General features: G+C 41.2%; 1 protein-coding gene and 1 long non-coding RNA gene across 6 annotated transcripts in view; one reads left to right on the forward strand and one right to left on the reverse strand.

Annotated features, from left to right (window-relative positions):
* Nucleotides 1-16,581, reverse strand: LOC133492200 (radixin). 2 transcript variants are annotated; one of them, XM_061804260.1, is made up of 15 exons: nt 16,373-16,581; nt 15,110-15,200; nt 5,755-5,838; nt 5,590-5,685; nt 4,314-4,436; nt 4,081-4,232; nt 3,898-3,981; nt 3,634-3,780; nt 3,406-3,502; nt 3,164-3,327; nt 2,836-2,966; nt 2,072-2,232; nt 1,917-2,009; nt 1,598-1,834; nt 1-1,516 (listed from the first exon to the last, which is right to left on the reverse strand). In XM_061804260.1, exons 2-15 carry the CDS (start codon nt 15,119-15,121, stop codon nt 1,352-1,354), a joined length of 1,746 nt encoding a protein of 581 aa, XP_061660244.1. In that variant the 5' UTR covers nt 15,122-15,200; nt 16,373-16,581; the 3' UTR covers nt 1-1,351. The 2 variants fall into 2 exon arrangements, with proteins under 2 accessions (XP_061660244.1, XP_061660253.1); XM_061804269.1 differs by lacking the exons at nt 4,081-4,232; nt 4,314-4,436; nt 5,590-5,685; nt 15,110-15,200; nt 16,373-16,581 and having other exon boundaries at nt 5,755-5,813.
* Nucleotides 15,220-24,803, forward strand: part of LOC133492208 (uncharacterized) — a 20,907-nt gene continuing 11,323 nt past the window's right edge. The window contains exons 1-4 of one of the 4 annotated variants that reach the window (XR_009792590.1): nt 15,220-15,567; nt 15,630-15,766; nt 19,948-19,994; nt 23,873-24,151. This is a non-coding gene — a long non-coding RNA (uncharacterized LOC133492208). The remainder of the gene's footprint in view (nt 15,568-15,629; nt 15,767-19,947; nt 19,995-23,872; nt 24,152-24,803) is intronic. The other 3 variants (XR_009792591.1, XR_009792592.1, XR_009792589.1) reach the window with 3 other exon arrangements.

Below are 24,803 nucleotides of genomic sequence, written 5' to 3' on the forward strand. Positions count from 1 at the left end.
TTATGTTTAAAATATTTTATTGGTGATCTGACCCAAAGTTATGCAAACCATGTACCAATGCTAACATATAGACTCAGAAATGAACAGCAAACTATGAAAGCTGGTGCCAGAATTACAAAGAAGCTGGCTTAGTTGGGCAAGGCCAAGAAAGAAGTACCTCAAGTCAAGTGGAGTGGCCCATTTCCAAGTAAATGACTTGCAGGTTTAAGCTTTGTGAATGCAAGTCAAAAATGGTCTTGGAAGCACTATTTTTCCTGCTATGGCAAACACTTTAAACACAAACGGCAGGCAATTGGTTTAAAACATTAAAAAAAAAAAAGCTGTCAAGTATAGCATAACAAATACACGTAGTGATTGTTTACAATACCGCAATATACTGTTAATTTAGAAATAAAAATGTTCCTCTTCCTGTTAATTCATTTCTACATCACTTTGTTTGAACAAAGGATATCTTGAACTCATACAAGCAGTAGGTTTTGTTTAATACCTTCTGTTCCCACAGGTACACACAAAGCATACAACAGGTCCAAATGCAAATATTCCCACTTTGTAAATGTAACATATTACAATAAATGTGTCCACCTTGTCTCAAGCAAAGCTGGAGGTCCTCTTCCACATTTTTGTGAGGATATGGTTGGCGCATGTCATCAAACATCACCAAGACTGATGATTTCTACCAGGCCTTACACATTCCACATTTTCACTTGCTGAAACCACCACTTTGAACAACTTTGGGAGCCGCCCACAAAACACTGGGATACAACGATCAACTAGCTTATGTTTGTTGACACTTTCAAGCTGGGGGCTTTTAGTGTAACAGTTTCCCTTTGTCACCTCTGGTACATTCATTCAACACCTGACAGTGACTCTCTTGTGTCTTGAGTGTCTCTCTTTTCCCCCAACAAAATCTGAAAATCTACTGTACTCTAGAAATCCTTTTTGTAACAAAACAAGATACTGGAGTACAATTTTAAATTAAACATGAATGACAATAGGGCATGGTTTCTTACCCCTTAAGTGTAGGATTGGACTAAAAACAACATGTTAGTGATAAAATGAAGCAAAAGTGGACCACACAAAAGAACTATGATACTGAATTGAAGAGGAGATCATTGACCTTTAGCAGTGTAAGGATTCATTTAAAAAGAACCCAGTGTATTTCTCTTTGGTGTGACAGTGTCCTATCCTACACATAGTATAGACATCCCAATAAGACCACAACTTTGGCAGGCTTACACAAGAGAAAAGGTCAACATTTTGTTTGGGGGGCTGGAGGCAATGTGAACAATGGCTACAGCGGTTATCATGGAGAAAGCATGCAGCCATTTTGAAGAATGTTGGGGTCTTCTTTTCACATGGATTCAAACTCATCGATGCGCTGCTTGGTGTTGCCCTGCCGGATCTGACGCAGTGTTTTGTACTTGTCACGTCCTGCTTTCACGTTTTCAGCGTGCAGGACATCGTTCTGAGTCTTCTTGGTTTCATCTCTGGCTTCGGCCAACTCAGAACTTAAAGTCTAACAACATGGGAGAGGAGCACAACATAAACTGAATTTCTTTGAGTCATTTTGTTAGTAATAAAATCAAGCAGAACATACCTGGAGCTGCTTCTTGACCCGCTCGTTCTTCTGGGCTTCGGTGATACGAGCCTCCTCACTACGTAGATCCAGCTGGCTGACTCCTTCATTGGACAACTCTGCACTGGCCTCGGCGTGGTTTTCGTCCTGCTCGTCGTGCTCGCTCTCTGAGTGGCCACCCATCGAAGCGGGCATCGTATTTATGGCGGTCTTCAGCTCCTCTTTGGTCTTCTCTAGGTCCTCCTGGGCTGAAAGAGCCTGCATAAGGGGAAACAGAGCAAATAAGAGCATGCAGCCAATGTGAGAATTTGTTTGGGCACTGCGGCGACATGAGCCGCACCTTGTGTTGCCATTCTGTGGCCTCGTCCTCCTTCTTCTTCTTGGCATCTTCCAGGAGAGCAATCTTGGCTGTGAATTCAGCTAGTTCTGCAGCCTTCAAACAAAAGTTGTATTGGTGTCTATGTATGAAAACAATGCAATCACTAAGTAACACACCAGTTGCTCCTGGTTCTTCTGCTGGTCTGCTGCCTGTTTGGCCAGCTCGCCTTTAGCCTCCTCTGCTACTTGTCTCTCCTTGTCCAACCTCTCAGCCTCTTCCCGCGCCTTCCTTCTCTCTTGGTCCAGCTCCACAGCCCGGCGCGTCTGCTCCTCAAGCTCTGACGAGATGTAAAAACAAAGATACACGAGTGCACACAGACAAAAACAACAGGGGGAGAGAGGGATGGCGAGGGAGACCTGTACATCTTTGATATGGTTAGCCATTTTGGCTTTGTGATTCTAATGCGGTAGCAATAAATCATATGGTTGATTGGGCTCTTATTCTTAGCAGAAAGAGAGACCCGTTCAGACCTGTGGTCAATTAAGAGTCTTCAATCAACTGACCATGCGCAGACACAGGGACAACATGCAAACACCACATAGGAGGGTCCGGGCCTTGAACCCCAGTTCTAAGAACTGTGAGGCAGAAGTGCTAACCAGTTGTCCACACTGTCGCCAAGGAGAAAAAAAACTAAAAAAAAAAAAAATTGCTATGAAATCCCAACTAAGTTGACTGCGACTTTGCAAATGTCATTTATTGCAGGGATTTCCTCCACTATAAGTGAGAGTTTACTGTACTTCATAGTTTCAGTATTCTATTGATTGAATACACTGTGGCTCTGTAAGAATTTGTGTTTTTATTTACAATTGACAGCGTGCCAAGATTTAAGGGTTTTGAGGAAATAAGACAAAGAGAAAGCATTACACTTTCAATGTAGTACCTTTCTGGGCTCTCGCTGTCTGCTCTTCAATCTGTCTTAGCCTCTCCATGAGTTCATCTTTCTCACGCTCAATCCTTTCCTTTTCTTTCTCAGCAGCTTCACGCTTCTTCTTCTCGTTCTCCAGCTGGGTCCTGAAATATTGGAATGCAGAGTGCTGGAGCACATAATGCAAGTATCTAATTTCTACTTTTGGAGTCTTAGTGTAGTTATTTGGCACTTCCCTCTGGAGGAGAATTGCCTATCTATCTATCTATATATATATATCATCTTTTTGACCCAATAGAAACTGTTTTTTCCGTGGCACTTTTAAATTTTGTACTGCGAATACCTCTCCATCTGTTTTTGATGCTTCTCCTCTCGAGCCTGAGCCTTCATCTGCTGCACCTCGATTGTGTCAGGCTTCCTTCTCCTCATGTATAGCTCATGGTTACCCATACATAGCGCCAAGATGCGCTTGTTGATGCGCAGTCGTGGAGCGTAAAACACAAAGTCCTGCAGAAAACAGTGACATGGAAGACCTTTTTTCAGTACGTTGGAAGCTGGAATGGTGTCGACTGCGTCCTCACTCACTGGTGCTTTCTTGTCAATGGGTTTGATAGTAAACTTCTTGTCGTTAAAGGAAATGTTTCGAATCTCACTCCAGGGAAAGCCAATCTTTGGTGTCAACCTGAAAGGCAATACATTGAGGATGGCGCATTGTTCTTATCAACAGACTGCTTGACTCAGTAATAGTTCCATATACTTTAGCTCATTATTTTCACAATAATATTAATGATACAAAAAGGATTTGTCATGTACTTGTCTTCATGCTCATAGATGTTAAGGCCAAGTGCATCCACCCCCAGCCAGAGCTGTGTGCCCTTCTTGTTTTTTATTTCAAAGTAGTTGACTCCGTACATCTCCAGGTCCTGGGCTATTTTTAAATACTCCATCATTGAGTCCTCTCTGGTGAGAAGAAAAGGCCACTATCATATACACTTTTCTCCATAACTATTGGTGCAAAACACACATTCTTATTGTACGTGACATGTCCAAAGCACACCTGCTCTTTATGTCACAGACCTTAGCATTGCTCTGTGTTCCTCATGCCAAGTCTGGATCCTGTCCTCCCACTGTTCCTTTGTTAGTTTGTGCTGTTCCAGCACTCTGCATGAACACAGTTAAAAAAAATAAATAAAAATTGTGGACCAGGACCAAAAAAAAAAAACCCCACTATTGGGAGGGCATGCTCAAAGTATAGCGAACCTCTGAGGCAGCAGTCGGTCATGTGTCAGGTAGCCATGCTTGTGTACATCCTTGTTGTAGTCTCCATATTTGGCCTGGACAGAATATGAGGCGAGCAACACTGCCGTTTCTGGGGGACAATAGTTTTCATCATTCAGTATGACGTCCTTCACCTGACAAAACAGCAAAAGACAACAAATACAAGTTACTTTAGCAAAATAAGTGGAGTAAACACACAATGAGCAGTGGCTTACCTGAAGGAAGAAAAGTCTTTGGGTGATTTCTTGGATGAGCTCTTCTGAAACGTCCTCAGGGAAGAACTTTGCTCGGAACTTGAACTGCAGTGGATTCTCTTTCTTTACATCCTGCTGAGTCACCTGGATAATGACATGCTAATGTAAATGGGGAGCAGTAAGGGTTGATAAAGAAATGTGTATCCAGACCCTTTCCAAAAAATGAGAATATCACAAAAGTTTATTTTGATAATTCCAATATTTTTTTTTTTTTTTTTTTTTTTAAATAGACATTTTAGGCTTCTAGCACAAAAAAAAAAATCACGAATTTTAAAAATTAAATACTGTGACGCTGTCTTCCTAAATTTTTCAGGATATTAAGTGTTTTATAACACACTAATCATCTGCTAAATTCAAAGGCACTGGTTTCCCCTGTTGTCATGAAATTCCTTCAGTTTTTTGTATCAGTATGCGGAAGACTTCAGACTTGACAACTGGACAGAGCACCAGAGATACCCTCCATAGTATGTGTAAGCCAGAAAAATTCATTGCCAAGGAAGCTGGCTGTTCACAGTGCTGTGTACAAGCATATCAATGGAAAATTTTGTGCATGGATGTCACACTGATATTTGTGGTGGGCCACATTGTCGTTACGGTTTCCCTTAGAGGGCCATTACTATGACTTTTAAACCAAGAGAACTTTTAATCACCTCATCACACTGACAAATTTATGAACTAGTTTTGGAATAAAAAAACAAAATTTAAAAAAAGAAATAAAGGGTCCTGGGTTTTAAACTATTGTTCACGTTTGGTAACACAAAAATGCTTGTAATACCTTGACATTTATAGCATATAAGAATTTGAAATTTTGGTACAGATTTTCATGAAAATCATGAAAGTTGACATGATTTGCCTTCACGGGCCAAATAAAATAAAATTTCCAACCAAATATTGAAGATCGTTATCATAACCATCTATTGATTGATTACATTTGACCCTTATTTCTCTTTTTCTACAAAACAAGTCAATGGTGAGTTCTTTCAAGTATTCAAAGTTTTGGAATTTCTTATTTTGTGGGTTTTATGAGCTCAAAGGCCAAATTATCTAAGTGCATGTGAATACTTGAAATTGTTTAAAATTATGGGCCCTGAATCTACAATCTATGAAAGTTAAACTTTTTGAATGGAATTATGGAACTAAATACATTTCTCCATGATATTCAAATTTTTTGGAAAGGGTCTGTTTGATAGTGACAGAAAAAAATGGCATTTTTGGGTGGAGCAGAAGGGACACTGACCTTTTTATTAAGTTTTAGCCAAGTGATGTAGCCCTTACTGTCCACATACTGGAGGCCAAAAAACCAGACCTCCCGTAGCCCCACTGTCTTCACCACCTTTCACAACAGAAAGAATATGAAACCAATTATTTCAATTGTGTGAGGAAAACCAGTGATCCTACTGACCTGATCAAAAAGCTGCTTTCCAGTGGTGTTTGGCTGAATTGCAAACTCCAGCTCTGCATCCATGGTGGTCACACGAACATTGATCTACAAAGACATTTCACAGGCAGACATTTTGCACACTTTCAGTCTCACAATCTCAATCAACATCACAGTGGTTACAGAACCAAAGCTGCACTTTTCTACAAGCAAATGTGTGAAATCAGAGGTACACCATACAAACAACGTACATTGTACATTTAAATTTGGCAGAATGTATAGAATTGGGTTTTGCTGATGCTTCAAGATTCATCAGCTACTGGAAGTGTGTGCACGATAAAAAGGTACAGGTGGCGAGACACCAGCGAGTAAGGAGAAGTCAGCAGGTTGAGGTACTGCTAGTTCATCTAGGTGGAGATGCCTCAGGAGGCTCAATTGTAATGCTTATGGTTAAGTCCTCCCTAAAAAGAAACTTTAGGACACAAAGCCAGGCATATCCCGACACAAGATGACAAGAATTCAACTACAGTTGAACTAAGTTGTCATCACGACTTTAAAGTTAAAAAAGTGAGTAATCACTCATGAAAAGTATTGTTTTTGTACAGAGGCAGTGCACGGCTGAATGTGATGGTATTTTTGTAATTTATCGGGCGACAAAGCAACAATGCTCAGGGTTAAGTGGTGTAGGTCTATATAGTTTATATTAATTTCATGTTTGAAGTGGGTTTTGGGTCATTGTCTTGTTGCACAAGGAAGCTTGCCTCATTTAGGTAGGATGCATTTTTCTGTAAATTGACAGAAAAAAATAGTTTGGGGACTTGAGAATTCATTTTGCTGCTACCATCACAAGTTATATCATAAAGATTAGCGAGCCCATTCCAGAAGCAGCCATGGAAACTCAAGCCATTGCATCCACCGTGGGTCACAAATGAGCTTGTCTTTTGGTGCATAAACAGATCTTTTCTTTCTCCATACTTTGGCCTTTACATCACTTTGGTAGAGGTTAACCTTTACCTTATTAGTCCAGAAAATTTATAAAACTTGTGTCCCAGATCTTTCTACTTCTTTGCCAAATCCAAGCTGGGCTTCTGATTCCTTTTGGTCAGTGAAAAACATTTACTCCGTATGGCCATCATGCACAATATATTTGAATCCAAAAGCTCCTTTGTTTTTATAACCCTGGAGGACGGTGCCAGCGCTTAAGTCTTAACGATCGCCCCCCCTCCCCGGGTAATTAGTTTGCGGGCACTGCTGTATATGAAATCTAACCATTTTCTGAGTCACTTATCCTCACGAGGGTAACAGGAGTGCTGGAGCTCATGCCAGCTGTCAATGGACAAGGAGGCAGGGTACACCCAGGACTGGTTGCCAGCCAATCATAGGGCCCATGGAAACAGACAATGAAACCAACAATCACACCTAGCGGCAATTTAGTGTCCAATTAATGAATGTTTTTGGGAGGTGGGAGGAAACTGGAGTGCCCGGAGGAAACCCACGCAGAACATGCAAACTCCACACAGGTGGGGGTCAGAATCTGTACCCCGGTCCTCAGAACTGTGAGGACACCGTGCTGCCGCTTATGAAACTGTTTCAAGAAAAGTACGCACGTCCCTCCATAAAAAAAAATAAATAATCGGCAGCAATCAGCCTCACTTAAATTGTGGCATCCAGAACCGCCATCATGATTAGAACGCAATTAAATGTGGAGCCCTAATACACAAAGAGTACACAGAGATTGTGCAAGTGACGTCACCATTTTCACGGTGACATATTGCCGGTCAAACAGAGCTGTTCGACATTGAACTGGAGGAGAATATTTACAATACCCAAGACCTATTGTGCTGTTAGTTGTCACAACAGACGAGACAGATATTCAAAGAGATCATTCTATGGAATACCAGCTGAAAAGACCAGAAAATATCGATGGATTTCGGCAATTAAACATGATGGATGGTGCCCAACCAAAATACACAACACGCCTGCGTAGTGATCACTTCATTTCAGGTAGGAACTATTAACTATAACTATATAACACTCGCTTCAGTCTACGTTCCGTGGTACTGTCACGAAATGCATGTTTTTTAGTATGCCATTAATGAAAAAACGGCAGCCGACATGGACCAATGCGTCCCCCCACCACAAAACATGATTTTGACATACACAGCTTTTTGCAACTCCCGCCATGAAAATCCTCTCAAGGGATTTGTTTTCGAGAAGAAGCAGGAAGTGACGTAAAAGACAGACCCGTCCTCAAGTGGACTCATTTGTTTCCATTAGTTTTACCTACGGGAAGGTAGCTCGTTGTGTTCGTGTTAGCCAAAATGCCGATGGCGACCTTGATGGGTCACTGCCATGAAATGCATGATTTTTAGTATGTATGTTATTAATTAAAAAACAGCAAACATGATTTTGATGTATACAGCTTTTTGTAACTCCCACCATGAAAATCCTCTCGAGGGATTTGTTTTCGAGAAGAAGCAGGAAGTGACGTACTCGAAAGGACCGCCCTCAAGTGGACTCGTTTGTTTCTATTAGTTTTACCTCCTGGAGGGTAGCTCGTTGTTCCTTGGTGTTAGCCAAAATGCCAGCTCGTTGCATTGCTGGACATTTCTTGAACACTTGGGAGGATGGATTTACCTTTCATAAGTTTGCAAGAGACCCGGTTAGTCGTGAAAAATGGATATCACGGGTGCAGAGGACGAGAGCTTCGTGGGTTCCAAGTGACAGGTAGGTGTGTTTTCAGCTACTAAAAAAAAAAATAATGGTTTGGGGCAGACAACGTAATCTGTCTCTCATAACGTAACAAAAGATCCGCATACAAAATCTGGCGATGTGCGCGTCGGACAGCGTCGGGCTGCTGCATCGCTTTGCCAGCGAAGGCTACGCTTTGGGGTCGCGGACGGCGGCGGCTCTGAAGAACGCTGACACTCAGCCGCGTGCGACGACAACGCAGTAAAGCCCCCGGGCTTGACGGTGTTGTTCATCGCGTACTGCGGCGGCTATGATCAACCCCCTAAAGCAGCACGGCTCAGCTCCATGATAAGCCACCTCGGCGCCGAAAATGAGCCACACCGGCCGGCAGCAATGAGCCGTGATGGATCATCTCCGCCACGGAAGTGGATCAGACGGGAGGCTGTCTGGCCGTGATCGCATATCATCTGAATATGGCTCAAAACAATAGTGTAATTTTGCCCCGGTAACTTCACTCGGTTGTGTGGTGTTCTCCTTTCCGAAAAGAGCTTCCGTGTCAGAAGGGGCGTGTTCGTCTCCCGTAGTAGGGTGCACCACGTGTTTTCATTGGCGAATGTCTGGGTGACGTCACGGACAGAGGATGCTGCCAATATGGCGACCACTTGGATGTCGTAGAATGACCTTTCCACAACTTTGCGCATTGATGACGCGCTCTCCGCTCACATTTTTAGACATTGAAGTGAATAATGTTATATGTATTTTTCATTACAATATCTATTTTAAAATGTTTATAGGGATGACACTTGACCTTTAACTATCTGCTATTAACTGCTTTAACAACTGGTTTTTGTTTCTGAATCTGGAGCTCTACTCAATCCAGGGGCAGATCTATATCTAGTGGTATACAAACCTATAGTGAAGAAAATAAGTATTTGAAAACCCTACTATATTGCAAGTCTTCTCACTTGGAAATCATGGAGTGGTCTGAAATTTTCATTGTAGGTGCATGTTCACAGTGAGAGATAATCTAAAAAGAAAAACAGAAATCACAATGTATGAATTTTTTTTAATGATTTATTTGTGTGTTACAGCTGCAAATAAGTATTACAACACCTGTCTATCAACTAGAATTCTGACCCTCAAAGACCTATTATCCCGAATCAGATGCACGTACAACACCACACGGCTGGAAAGGGCTACAGAGAAATTGCCAAGCAGCTTGGTGAAAAAAAGGTCCACTGTAGACACAATCATTAGAAAATGGAAGAAGCTAAACATGACACTCAGTCTCTATTGGACTGGAGCCCCATGCAAGATATCATGGTGACTGTTGGCAATACACTAAGACCTCATGGTTTGAAATCATGCATGGCATGGAAGGTTCCCCTGCTTAAACCAGCACATGTCAAGGCCTATCTTATGTTTGCCAATGACCATTTGGATGATACAGAGGAGTCATGGGAGAAAGTTTTGTGGTCAGATGAGACCAAAATTGAACTTTTTGGTCAGAATTCCACTAACCGTGTTTGGAGGAAGATGAATGATGAGTTCCATCCCAAGAATACCATCCCTACTGTGAAGCACGGGGGTGGAAGCATCATGCTTTTGGGGATGTTTTTCTGCACATGGGACAGTACGACTGCACTGTATTAAGGAGAGGATGACTGTGGCCATGTATTGTGAGATTTCGGGGAAGAACCTTTTTCCCCTCAGTCAACGAGCATTGAAGATGGGTCGTGGCTGGGTCTTTCAACAAAACAATGACCCGAGGCACACAGCCAGGAAAACCAAGGAGTGGATCCATAAGAAGCATATCAAGGTTCTGGCGTGGCCTAGCCAGTCTTTTTAGATTATCTCTCTCATAGTGGTCATGCACTTTCGATGAAAATTTCAGACCCCTCCAGGAGTAGTCAATAGTTCAAATACTTATTTTCTTCACTGTACAGGCCATTTCAAAATCCTGAACAATAAAAAACTAGTTGCCTTTTCACCTTCAAAAGAAAGCAGTGAAAAGAAGAAAGTTTACACACCACTTTTTAAAGGCCTGTTTGTGAGACACAAAATGAAACCAAGGTTAATCATCTCAAACTCGTTTTCCCCACTATTAACCTGACGGATAAACTCAACTCAAATGGGGGTTGGGGTGGGTTTGAGTATAAGACTGTGTACACACTTGTACTAGCATATTATCTCAGTCATTTGTACATGGCGTTTTTTTAAATTTTTTTTTTTTTGCCCAACTGAATTATACAAGTTCCGTGGATGTATTTTGACGTGCTTAATAAATTTAAGTTACAGATTTTGAAACTGAACTCTGCAGGCATCTATTATGAATGCAGTTCAGGGAGAAAAAAGTTCAGACATCCCTCTTATTGTGCGTCGCCTTGCACCGATGTCAAAAAGCGGGTGCACCTTCGTGTAGAGCCGCTTGATGAGCATGCCTGCTAATAGACAATGCTCCTGTAAAAATCAACTAACCCTGTACCACTAAATACAGTATGTGGACTTTTTTTTGGGGGGGAGGGGGGGAAGGGGGGGTGTTCATTTACACAAATAAGTGCTGTACAACCGCTCTCTCTTTGTGAAAGCTAAAGAAAACTAAGCCCAAGGACAGAGTGAAGCAAGGTGGAATCCTGTGGATCAGACGGCCACTTAATCCTCTCCTGTCTTGTTGGGATGGGGGTGGACAAAAACATATCAAAGCTAATCAAACAGTCTCCAAGGAACCTGTCCTGAAATTTTATTCACAGTCTGCTGTAAACAGTTACGCTGAATGGATAATGCTATTTGAACTGCTCCTTCCCTCATTACCCTCTTTGATCAGAGATTGCAGGTCTTTCACAGAGAGCACAGCAGAGCATCAGTTTTGGGTGTTTTTTTAGTCTTTTCTCTCAACCTCTTGCATTCCCTACCAAACAACAGACCTGCCCACACCGCCGCTGTTAACACTACACATGACTTCAAAATTTGGTTCTGTTCAATGATTCTCCCATCAGTTTTGCATCATCACCGCCACCTTGAAGTTTCTCATAACTGATTAGTTGGGTCTTCTCATACCGATTAGTAATGAGTTTAAAATTGTATGTAGAGACTGAATTAAAACCCAACCACGTGCAAAAGATATCACCACATGGGGTCAGGAACACTTCAGAAAACCAATGTCAGTAAATACAGTTTGGTGCTACTTCCGTAAGTCCAACTTAAAATCTACTAAGCAAAGCAAAAGCCATTCATCAACGACATCCAGAAACGCTGTTGGCTTCTCTGGGCCGGAGCTCATCTAGTCTGGACTGATATGAAGAAGAAAGGTGTTCTGAGTTTTGAAGAGTCTACATTTCAAATTGTTTTTGGAAATTGTGGACGTTGTGACCTACTCACCAAAGAGGAAAAAACTGATGGGCGTAAAGTTAAAAAGCCAGCATGTGTGAAGGTATAGGGCAGTTTTAGTACCAAGAGCATGGGTAACTTACACATCTATAAAGGCACCATTATTGCTGAAAGATACGTATAGGTTTTGGAGAAACATGCTGCCATCCAAGATATGTCTTTTTCATGGGACACCCCTGCTTATTTCAGCAAGACAATAGCAAACCATATTCTCCATGTGCTACAACAGCACAGCTCTGTAGTAAAAGTTTGTTGGTTATTAGCTAGCCTCCCTGCAGTCCAGACTAATCACTTATTGAAAATGTGTGGTGCATTTATGAAGCGTAAAATACAACGGTGACCCTGGACTGTTGAACAGCTGAAGCTGTACATCAAGCAAGAAAGGGAAAGATTTTCACCCACAAAGCTTCAACAGTTATTGTCCTCAGCTAAATGCTTTTTGAATATTGTTAAAAGAAAAGGTGATGGAACTGTGGTAAAAATGACCCTGTCCCAGCTGTTTTGGAACGTGTTGGGAGTCATGGATTTCAAAATTAATGATTTGCTAAAACCAATGGTTTCAGTTTGAATATTAAATATCTCTTCTTTGTAGTTTATTCAGTTAAATATAGGTTGAACAAGATTTTCAATCATTGCATTCCGTTTTTATTTATGCTTAACACGACGTCTTAAACTCAATTGGAATTGGAGTTGTATTTCACACTTTATAATGAAACTAGGCAGGCAGCGGGTGAATGAACAAGATGAGTCCATGTGTAAATGGTAGTGAATGTGTTCTTCTGTAATACAGTTCATGATTATAAAAATTGATTACCATATTTTTGGGACCACAAGGCACCGTATGAAAAGGCGCAGTCTCAGCTGTGGGTACAATTTCAGTATTTAACACATATGAAGCACACCATATTATTAGGCGCAGGCATGGTGGCGTTCGCGTAACAGTGAGGCACAACTGTACCTTTATTTTTGTAAGCAGAATAGAAACCTTATACTCCCCCCCACTACGATTTGTGGAAGCAACGCACCAGTCAACACGCAACCCACCCACCCTCTGTGTCACACCAAACCAAAATCATCACACCACAGCAAACAGAACAGCACAACCAGCAGACAAATAAACAACCAAAACGATGAGTGAAGAAATAGACACAAAACATGAACTTCAAATGCTATATACATATGTTTAGCGCCGCAAAGCATATAGCGACACTATCTTAAAACATATGGTAGCATGCATACACGCCATTTAAAAAGACACCGGGAGCGAAACTGGGTTTGGTTGTACTTTATTGAAGTATTTAACAGTATAGCTATACAATATAGCGAGACTATCTTAAAAAATACGGTAGCATGCATGCTATTTAAATACTCAAGTACAACCAAACTATTATTTTGTTCGATTATATTGCGGAAGGTCGTGTGAGTCTAAGTGTAAGTAGTGTTCAGTGTGAGTTTTTTCTGAAAGCCTCAACATGGAGACAGGCCCCCGTCATCATCACTGTCCAGAAAAGGCAATAAATGTCGTACCAGGGCAGACTGCCCGAGACAAATTCCTTTTTTGTTGTTATATACTTGGCCATTCAAGCTGATTATTTCTTTGACATTCTCACATGTAAACTTGACGTTATTGTTCATGAATGAATGTGCCCTGAAGGCTTGCGCCTCTTGGCTTTTGATTTTAACCCTTGTGTCATCCACATATGAGTTTTTCAGAGATCTCCTTTCGATCTCCTTCGTGTATAAGTTTTCTACATTGGGGGATAACGGGGAACTCATTGGACAAGCATATTTTTGTCTGCAAAATGTTCTCATGAATTGAAAATGTGGTATGATGAGAAAGTTCCAAATAAGTGGCATATCTGTTTGGCGTTAGCTGTGGACCAGCCTCGGAGGCTATGATCAAGTTGTGGTCAATGCCTCAGTTTCAGATGCATCCGAGGTTGGACTGCATTGAATGAAACCACAGTTTAATTTTCATCCAGCTTTAGGACTCTGACCTTAATAAAATCTAAAAATTTTGGATAGTGTGTAGTATTGCCTCCAACAAACCGCGAAGCCTCTTGACCATTAAGTAACTCCATGACCACTTTACAACTGAATAAAATATCAATGAGTTTCCACCCAACGATTCTGGTGGACGGCCAATGGCTTTCCGTCCAGGCATCTCTCCCATTTTTTTGCATTCCAAGTCAATGGCTCCATTAATGGTGGTACATTGCTCAAAGTTGGAGCAGAAATAGAGTTTTCCCACACAAACATTACCTAATGCATCCTGAAGTAAGCCTTGTGTTGGATGAGAGGCGAAACATCTTCAAAAGCAAACAGAGCAGTCCAGTACCAATTTCTTCACTTCTCTTGAGTCTAACGTTGATGCATGTTTTTGTAATGTTGTAAGAAACCGGAGTTCCAGGTGGATATCTGGGCCGGATTTGAACCCTGGTCCTCACAATTGTGAGGAGAATGTTGTAACCATATATGTTAAAAAAAAATGCAGGAGACCTTTAAACTAATTCCTTCTAATTAATTCTGGTGCGATAGTATGTTTTGACATGAATTGGGACATTTTTTTTTTTAAAACTTAGAGCAAATAGTCTGTGTTTTTTTTTTTTTTTTTTACAATGTGATTTCCATTTCTGTTCTCAATTGGATAGCCAAAATGCTCATACTGCTGACCTAAATTAGCTTGTTGGATCGGCGAACTTGGGTCAGATGGCATCACTGTTAAAAGTTGTCACCTGACACGTGGTTGAAGGTTTATTGAAAAGTATTTATACTGAATCTAGGGATTTTTTAAATTAACTTAAAACAAATGCTAAATTTTAAATGAAAAAAAAATTACACAAAACAGAACACTGTAAAAGTAAAATAGAACAACGTTCGGGTAATTTAGTTCTCTTATTGTGTCACTGAGAAGCAAAACCTGGTAGCTACATTGTAAAACGGTGACTCTTGATCAACACGCTTGCTAATAAGATGGACACATTTGCTCTTATTTTCTTTTGTCAATCAATTCACCCAGCTATGTGTGTTCTCCTTTCTTGGTTTTGGTTCAAATTGATGATGTGCAACCGGTTTTAAAAAGCTTTACCTTGAATAAACAGACATTTTGGGGAATCACAATATTCAAACACAAAACGTTACATTGTGTAATATAAAACTAAGCTAATGCTTTTCCATTTCACCATCTTTATACCTAATGATTATTTTGTCATTTTATGATCTTCAAAATTACAAAACATTCACTTGCTACTGATCATTTGAAAAATGTGATCAGCACTGAGCAATTAATTTCATATCTCACCGGTTTCGGCATCGTTGCTTCCTCTCTTCAAACCAACCAGCTGAGAAGATACAGTTGTAACAGGAGGAGAGTATCACCTTTATCACAGAATCTGTGAGTAAGCATTAAACAAAGTGTGTTAAACCAAACATGTTAACAGAATGCTATTGACATCAGCATTTGATAAGATTGAATTTGCACTCCTTAAAGTGGCTGAACGATGATTTCACAAGTTACCAGTTCCAAAATGTTGCTCTTTCTGTGAAAATATTAAGGGTGATGTCATAAAGACATGATGTAGCAATTAATCATGCACTGTTGTCAGTGGCTCAGAAAGGATGCTTTGATGCCTGATGTCCTGCCTGCTGGGGGCATTTTTGTATTTTATTGGGTGTTGCTATGATACACTGATGTATTCAACAGGCTTGAAGTCTCCCAATACAATAAACTTCTGAGCATCAAAGCACACAGATTTTAAGGTAATGTAATTTCTACTTTTGAAAAACAATCAGGCATTTATCAAATGTTCTCCTACAACCAGAAGACTCTACTTGTGTGACGACGCCTTTCTGCTTTCAAGTTCATGCTGCAACATGCCGACGAATGGGAATCGCCATAGAACACACGTATAACTTCGTCCACGTAGTACCATAGTCGTGTACTGAAGCCGTTATCAGAGTATGCGCTTGTTTTAGCGTGGCAGCTCAACATATGTGACTTCTGGGTTAAATGAAGGGATGTGCCCACTTGTAGCTCGTAAGCAATTAGTACATCTGGTGTCTTCCCAAAGCACAGTATGATGCATAGTAGACATGATTTAAACACAAAGTAATCACAATAAATGCTTGGGGGAAAAAATGGCAGCTAAAAACTACAACCCGAGGAAATATTGTCCGAAAAAGAAAAGCGCGGCTGACACTTTTGACTACGCATTTTGACAACTTATTGTTAGTTTTATGTGTTGTTCTTAAATTATAGACATTCTACATTCAACCACAAGACGAGCGAATAAAGGGAAATATTTGCTAGCTCGTGAGTGTAGTATAAAATAACGGGACAAGTCTGATGGTAGGCAAGGCTGCCCCGAGCATGTCCCTGAAGTTTTGAGGAGAAAAAACATGACAGTCACACAAGCGTCGTTTTGGAACTAGAGAAAACACACAGGTGAATATTGTTGACAGATCATACCATACGCAATAACGTGTACTAAAAAATAGCATCGAACAAGAGGATTTCCGCTATTGCATCAAACTTCGAGCAGCTCGTCGTTGAAAGGCAACTTACCGGGGAAAAAGTATCTTAAATGAGAGTAAATCCTGGCGTCTTTTTGGGTGGCAAATTACGTTCGGTAAAAAGAAAAATCCGTAACGATACCTTCTTCGCAGGTTTGTTGAATGGAAGAAAACTCCCACCGACATAGAAACCCCTTTTATGTCTAAACAACCATAAGGCGATTTGAGAGTGTCGAGCCTTCCGGAATACACATCTACAGCTTCCGGTGGTATTTGTGAGGAGGGGAGCAAGATCATAATCGCTCTGAATGGGGACATTTTAGACCAACAATTACCAGAAAATAAAGTGCTGTAGTCAACAGTTCATTTACAGGTAGTGCAATTCTTGTTGCCAAAGGCGTCAACTCGCATCCAGTGCACTATATACTGTACTGGCCAAAATAATAAGTCTCTCTATCACGCTGACATCCCGATAGAGGCATTTCAATTACACAGTAATCAAATCCCTTTAAACGTGTTCTCGTAATTACAATCAAAACAGCACGCAAATATTTCCAAAAACACTTTGTTGCCTGTCGTCTCCTGCTATTATACCTCGAACCACTGGATGTCACTGTTTCCTTTAAACAAACATCCATCCATCCATCCATCCATCCATCCATCCATCCATCCATCCATTTTCTTAGCCGCTTCACACTTATGGTCAATTTAGGTTCTTCACTTAACCTACCATGCATGTTTTTGGGACGTGTGAGGAAACTGGAGTGACTGGAGAAAACCCACGAAATGGTTCCATCACAGATATGCAAATTACCCATGCCATGGACTCTAACCTACATACATAACAAAATCCTAGATCCTGGCTTTTGAACTTTGCACTGATTACAATCTGGATAGTCTTTTTCCTCTTTGGCCAGGAGGATGAAATTTCATTGATTTTCTAGAACAATTTGAAATGCGGACTCGTCGAAAACCAAAGTACACTTTTCCACTTTGCAGTAGTTCATCTCAGGCGAGGTTGTGCCCAGAGAAGCCAGTAGCTTTTCTTTCTTCTGTTGTTGATAAATAGATTTCGTGTTTCATGGTCAAGTTTTATTGTGTATTTGTAGATATCGCAATGAACTGTTGAATGACAATTGTTTTCTGAGGTCTTCCTGAGCCCACAATGTAATATCCTTTACACAATTATGCCATTTTTAATGCAGTGCTGCCTGCAGCATTGAGAGTCACAGGCATTTTGTTTTTGGCCTTGCTGCTTACGTGTGGATCTCTCCAGATTCTCTGACTCGTTTGATGATATTATGAACCCTAGATGGTAAAATCCCGAAATTCTTGCAGTTGTATATTAAGAAACATTCTTAGACTGCTTTTTGCTCAAGCACTTATTCACCAAGTAATGAACCTCAACCCATCCTTCCTTGTGAACAATTGAGCCTTTTGGGGATGCATCCATCCTTTTTCTGAGTCGCTTACCCTCACAAGGGTGGCAGGAGTGCTGGAGCCTATCCCAGCTATCACCGGGCAGGAGGCGGGGCATACCCTGAAATGGTTGCCAGACAATCACAGGGCACATAGAAACAAACAACAGTCACACTCACAATCACACCCAGGGGAAATTAAGAGTCCCCAATTAATGCATATTTTTGGGATATGGGAGGAAATTGGAGCGCCCGTAAAACAACGTGCAGGCACAAGCAGTACAAGCAACCTCCACATAGTAGGGGCCTAGATTTGAACCTGGGTCCTCAGAAATGTGACACCAATTGTGCCACCATGCCGGTCCTTTTGAGGATGTTTCCAGTGGACCTTTTCGACAGCGACCTTAAGGGGCCACTGTCATGAAATGCATGATTTTTAGTATGTTATTAATGGAAAAAACGGCAGCCGACATGGACCCATGCGTTTTTCCACCACAAAACATTATTTTGAAGTGACCCCCCTCCAGTGGACTCATTTGTTTCTATTAGTTTTTCCTCCTGGAAGGTAGCTTGTTGTTCCTTCGTGTTAGCCAAAATGCTGGCTCGTTGAATTGCTGGACATTGCTTGAACGCTTGGGAGGATGGATTTACCCTTCATAAGTTTGCAAGAGACCCGGTTCGTCGTGAAAAATGGATTGCACGGGTGCAGAGGACGAGAGCTTAGTGGGTTCCAAATGACAGGTAGGGGTGTATACAACTACTAAAAAAAAATAATAGTTTGGGGCGGACCACGTAATCAGTCTCTCATAATGTAACAAAAGATCCGCGAATGTATGACAGGCATGCTAAATATGTCAATGTGCGAGTCGGACGGTGTTGGACAATGCCGCACTCAGTCACGTGCGACGACAACGCCTTAAAGCAGCCTGGCTCGGCTCCGTGATAATCTTTCAAAATGGTGATTGAACAGAACATGTTTGAAGTCAATTCCTATCGCGTAGTCCAGATAATATTGGGGTATGTTTTTTGCCAAATGCGTCAGACTTGTCTAAGAGCATTCTACAGAGAGGTCTCAACTATTTCATGCAAGGATATGCACACGGAATTAAGATTTTGGGCGGAACAGGACGCAATGTTATAGTTACAGCGAAATGTTGGCGATCCATGAAAAAAGGTTTGACGCCTCACAAACTTCATCTTGAAATCCAACAGGATAAAATAGTGGAATCATACTGCACATGTAAAGCAGGGTGAGTACTTTTTACTTGGAAAGATCACAAGCAATATCATTCTAGTCTTTATAAGTGAGTGGGTGTATTCATTTGACTTGGCTCATAATCGAACCCAGTGCTCTGTCTTGAAAGTCCGATGTGATACAAATGGGCAAATAGACATTTCTCTTGCATGACATCGTGCATTTAGTATCACTAACCCGACTCTTCGGCATAAAGCATTACACACTTCATTCAGCAGGTCAGTGTTACACTAACAAAGTGAAAGTTGTTCTCCTGCAATGTATAAAGCACTGATAATAATTCAATCAAAATCATAGAAGATACTTCTCCCTCACTTACCTTCGAACACACAGCCTTGTGTTTGTTGATATTGTTCACATTTAGTTATTTAGCAAGCCTTAATCCATCGTAGACACTTTGTCAACTGTGTTTTAGGCTTTGGAAAATAAATCATGCCCCTCTTAACATCGCAGGATATCTTTCATCAGAATTGCACGTTCCCCATGCGCATCTGAGGACCATTTTGTTGGTAACTTTAACTTTGCCAAGTGCACACTACTGACAACCAGCATTGCTTGTGGGACAATGCGGCGAGAGGGTCGTATCACACCAGGGGTTAAGACAATGTGGCTATCTGATTGGCTATTATTGTACGAGTGATTGACAGGTCGGCGAGGTCCATTAAACTGGTCACCTCTGCAATGTTCCAAGCAGGTGTTTTGTAAAACATTGTTCAAGATTCTCAATCTTTTGTTTCCCCTGTATTTTTTTAACTTGCTGCAGTTAACAAATTTAAAACGACAGCATATTTGGAAAAAAGCAATAACGTTAATCAGTTTTAAAACCTCTCTTGTCTTTGTAGTACTGGCTGTTCAACTGAATATACTGTATAGTAGGTTAAAAAAAATTGAAAATCATTGTATTATGTTTTTATTTACATTCCATTCCATTTTCTAAATGCCTTATCCTCATAGGGTTTGTGGGGGCGCTGGAACCAATGTCAGCGCACTTGAGGCAAAAGGTAGACTACACCTTTATATTTTACACAAAATCCCAAGTTATCTGGAATTGGCATCTGTTTAAGCTGTCTGGCTGTCTGCTTTGTGCAGCCACCCATCCACTGCACACATATAGAAAAGCACCAGTGAATTTCAGGTTCATCCAGGTCAGTTCATTATCAGGGTGCTGAATTGATTGAAACTGAACTATTCAGAGCATGAACCTATGAAGACTGCTTGGATGAGAAGCGAAATGTCTTTATACGACCCACAACAGTCCAGTTCAGAAAAGATTCACAATTACAGAGTTGGCAGGACAAAGTGACTACAGGGACCACAAATGCCCCCCACCTGACATCCTCACTTTCTTCCCTTTGTGCCCCCCTTTTTTTTTTTACCATAAGTAATTCCCATGTGTGGAGCAAAAGTAACCTCTGAGTGAAAAAAGTGCCCTCCGAACAGCAAAAATTGCCTTGAAAAAGCTACATCACCCCTCACCCCCTCATGATTGGTTTTGGAAGGGAAAAAAGTGCCCTCTGAGTGGTAAAAAGTGCCCCAAAATTGTTGAGACCCCAATTTTCAAAGTTGTCCCTGCTTGTATGAATATCTATAGGAAAATTAGAGGGTTTCGTCAGGAAGGGCTTCTGGCGTAAAATTGTGCCAAACAAATATGAGAATCCCAGACTGGATCGGTCGTGGCCTGGGTGAACAATGCCCGGCCCTGGCAACGTCAACCTGCAGGGCGTCGGTGGAAATTCAGGCACTGTGGGTCAAAGACAAAGAAGAGGAGGAAACCGGATTCGTCCGCAGAAGAAGAAGAGGAATACACAGAGCCTATAACAGAGTGTGGGACTTTCAATGTTGGGACCATTGACAGGAAAAGCTCAGGTGTTGGTTGACATGATGATTAGGAGAAAGGTTGATATATTTTGCATCCAAGAGAGCAGTTGGAAAGGTAGTAAGGTTAGGAGCAGGGTTTAAATTATTTTACCATGGAGTACATAGGAAGGGAAACGGAGTAGGAGTTATTTTAAAGGAAGAGCTGGCCAAGAATGTCTTGGAGGTGAAAAGAGTATCAGATTGAGTGCTGAGGCTGAAATTTGAAATTGAGGGTGTTATGTAGAATGTGATTAGTACCTATGCCCTACATGTAGGCTGTGACTTAGAGATGAAATAGAAATTCTGCAAGGAACTAGATGAAGTAGTTCTGAGCATCCCAGAAAGAGAGAGAGTTGTGATTGGTGCAGATTGTAATGGACATGTTGGTGAAGGAAACAGGGGCGATGAGGAAGTGATAGGTAAGTACGGCATCCAGGAAAGGAACTTTGAGGGATAGATGGTGGTGGACTTTGCATAAAGGATGGAAATGGCTGTAGTGAACACTTTTTTCCAGTAGAGACAGGAACATAGAGTGACCTTCTGTATAAGAGCGGAGGTAGAAGCATGCAGGTGTATTATATTTTGTGCAGACGATGTAATCTGAAGGAAGTTACTAACTGTAAGGTAATGGTAGGGGAGAGTGTAGCTCAACGCCATAGGATGGTGGTGTGTAGGACGACTTTGTTGGTGGGTAGGAAGATTAAGAAGACAAAGGTAGAGGAGAGAACCATGTGGTGGAAGCTGAGAAAGCAAGAATGTTGTGCGGCATTTAGGAAAGAGGTGAGACACTCTCAATGGAGAGGAGAAGCTCCCGGAAGACTGGACTACTACAGTCAAGTTGATCAAAGAGACAAGCAGGAGAGCACTTGGTTTGTCTTCTGGTCAGAAAGCGGAGAAGGAGACTTGGTGGTAGAGCCCTAAATTACAGGAAGTCATACAAGAAAAGAGATTAGCGAAGAAGAAATGGGACACTGAGAGGACTGAGGAGAGGCGAAAGGAGTACATTGAGATGCGATGTAGGGCAAAGGTAGAGGTGGCAAAGGCTAAACAGGCATATGACGACATGTACACCAGGTTGGACACGAAAGAAGGAGAAAAGGATCTCTACAAGTTGGCCAGACAGAGGTATAGAGATGGGAAGGATGTGCAGCAGGTAAGGGTGATTAAGGATAGAGATGGAAATGTGTTGAGCCTATCCCAAATGACTTTAGGGGAAAAGGCGAACTACACTCAGAATTAATCACAAGAAACAATCACTGAGTGGGAAGTGAACTTGCATTCCCTACATGGAAATCAGGGGAGTCAGTAACTTTCCTACTCATTTCAGCAATTTCAGGAGTTCATTTTGTATATGAACAGGAGTTAGGTGCAGTTCATTGCTGTCAGCGTCTGTCAAAACAGTGGTTGTCTCAAAGACAATCACCGACAGTTCGATGGTTTCCATGGTAGATGTGTGTTATCAATGCGATCAATAACGTCATAGGACCGCAGCCGATGGGAGCGTTTGGCACTGTGCTGATGAAGAGCATTGTTGCAATAACAACTGGAGAAGAGAGAAGAAAGGCGTCTTTGTTGAGTTATCCTGACTAAATTGACAAGGCCTTTTATAGCCTTTGATACAGAGCCTTGCAACAATGAATGGCATATAAATTTGCACATACCGCCTGCAAAGCTCAAATGTCAAAGCTTTTTGAAGAGCAAGTGGAAGAATTGATTGGCTCACCTTTTGTCTCCTTCCAAAATTTTCATCCCACGGGACAAAACAAAAAAACATTGATGAGCTCCCTTTTTGTCTCCTTCCAAAATCTTACAAGAAAACAAACAAACAACAACAACAACAATCACAACAAAAAATGAACCCTGCTAAAAATTTTCTATAGAACATTTCTAAAGAATTTCGAAAGAACTATAGAACTTTAGGACCCAAGTCCTATAGAATTTCTATTGTTGTGTGGAAATTCTATAGAAAATCACAGCCAAAGTTATATAGAACAAGTTGTTCTGTCCAAATTCTATAGAATTCTATAGATTTCTGTAGAATTTCTATAGAAAATTTTAACAGGGAAAGAGTCAATTTGTTCCACTGAGTGCCAAAAAGTACCACTATTTATTTAATATTTTTGACTCTTGCTTCGACTGTGGAGGTGTCTCCTCACCATATTCAATAGCTGCTGATTATTTCTGTCGGCCTACTGAACATTCTTTCCGCCACACTCTTTGTCATCCCCTTTGAAAACATGCCATTCATTCCCAGCAACTGCAATTTTCGCCAGAAGGAACTGAAAAGAGACGTTAGGAAGACAACATTGGACTGTCTTCTTTCTCTAGTTATTGTACAAAGTAGCCTAGCAATCATTTTTTTCTGTCATTGGTTGACTCCTAAAAGCCAAATTGATGTCATCTTTGCAAATAAAGCCAAAATGAAATCTTTTCAGTGGCTTTGAATGAGTGCAGGAAGAAGGAATAAATCCCTCTGGGGTTCTGCTACTGAGCAGGTCTTTTTATTTTCTTTTGCTCTGCTAATCCAATGGAGCTGAAATGAAAATGGAGTTTTCTTTGAAAACAGGGCCCTTTGTTGGCTTTCTAAGACTAGTAATTCATAAACAATAAGATGTCTCCTTTTGTTTGGGATATAATATATTCGTGCTGCTCTGAAAGAGGTCTTTGCGTGATCGTACACAGATATACACATATAGACACACACACGCACACGCACGCACACACGCTCACACACGCTTAGACTGAAGCGAAGCGTGGTGGCCGAGGAAGAGACGAGAGTATAAAAGGAAGCGGAGGAAGACTTCCCATTCGTGCTCCCAGCCGAGAGATGACAGGACTACTCTTTCTTTCAGCTTCTTGAACCCAAGAACACTTTCTTCCTCTCAAAAAAAAGTCAAGCAGGGTTTTCATAGGCTACCACCAGGTCCACGGATCACTTGCTTGAACCTCCTGAGACGTGTGCATTTTTTGTAACACATATAACCCAGGTTTGTTTCATGTGGCCTTTGCTCCTCACATGCAGGATGACAGGTGAAAACAACATGAGGGGTGAACAGAGGATTCAACTGGTGACAGCAAACGTGATGGGAGGACAGCATAAAGACCGTGGAGGACCCTTTCAAGTCAAAGATACTTGGATGTTTCTTCAGAAGTAACTTCATTCATAAATTTACATGAAGGAAAGCCATTAAGTATGGGATGTTGTCATCCGTTCTCATCCCTAGAGGGCCTTTCATATCAAGTCAAAGTTAGAAGGAGCGCACGATACATTTGAGGATGGATATCAACACATGTGGAATCAGTAAGTGTGCCACTTTGGATACTTCTTGTCCAGTTGAAAAGCCTTTCATACACAGTACCTGATCTTGTTTATGAGGGATGCATGTCAAATGTTGCACCCATTTTAGATCTGTGTTCGCCTCCATACTGAAATACAAGCAACTCAAAATTCATATGCTCCTACACACATTGAATAAACGCCTCAGAATAAGCAAAGAAGGGCTCAGGTCGTCAAAGCAGCTCCAATTCACCCTCAACATTTCATTCATCGGAGGTTCAGACAGTACAACATTTCACAAACTAACGAATATCAAGAAATTCCATTTTAACATTTCTTTTGGCAGATTTTAGGGTAAAGGTTCAGTCGCCTTTGCGTTTTGTTAATACACTATACAAACACACCCAAACTGATCCACACACGCTTGCCTTATCTCATCCAATCTTGGAAGTGAAGGAGGGTAGGACCTGGTTAATACTTGGATGCGATACTATTTAGAAATACCACGTGCTATGGTTGAGCAGTGGGCCAATCATCTTCTGATTAAAAAAAAAAAAGCTACTGTAATTGCATTTTTGTGTGATTCACGACATTGAGAGCTCTAATAGAAAATATATCTTGACAGCATTAAACTGCCCCATGTAAAAAAATAAAAAATACAGATTGTTGTTGTGAT

Source organism: Syngnathoides biaculeatus, chromosome 2 (assembly GCF_019802595.1).
Source record: "Syngnathoides biaculeatus isolate LvHL_M chromosome 2, ASM1980259v1, whole genome shotgun sequence".
In the NCBI taxonomy this organism is placed as follows: domain Eukaryota; kingdom Metazoa; phylum Chordata; class Actinopteri; order Syngnathiformes; family Syngnathidae; genus Syngnathoides; species Syngnathoides biaculeatus.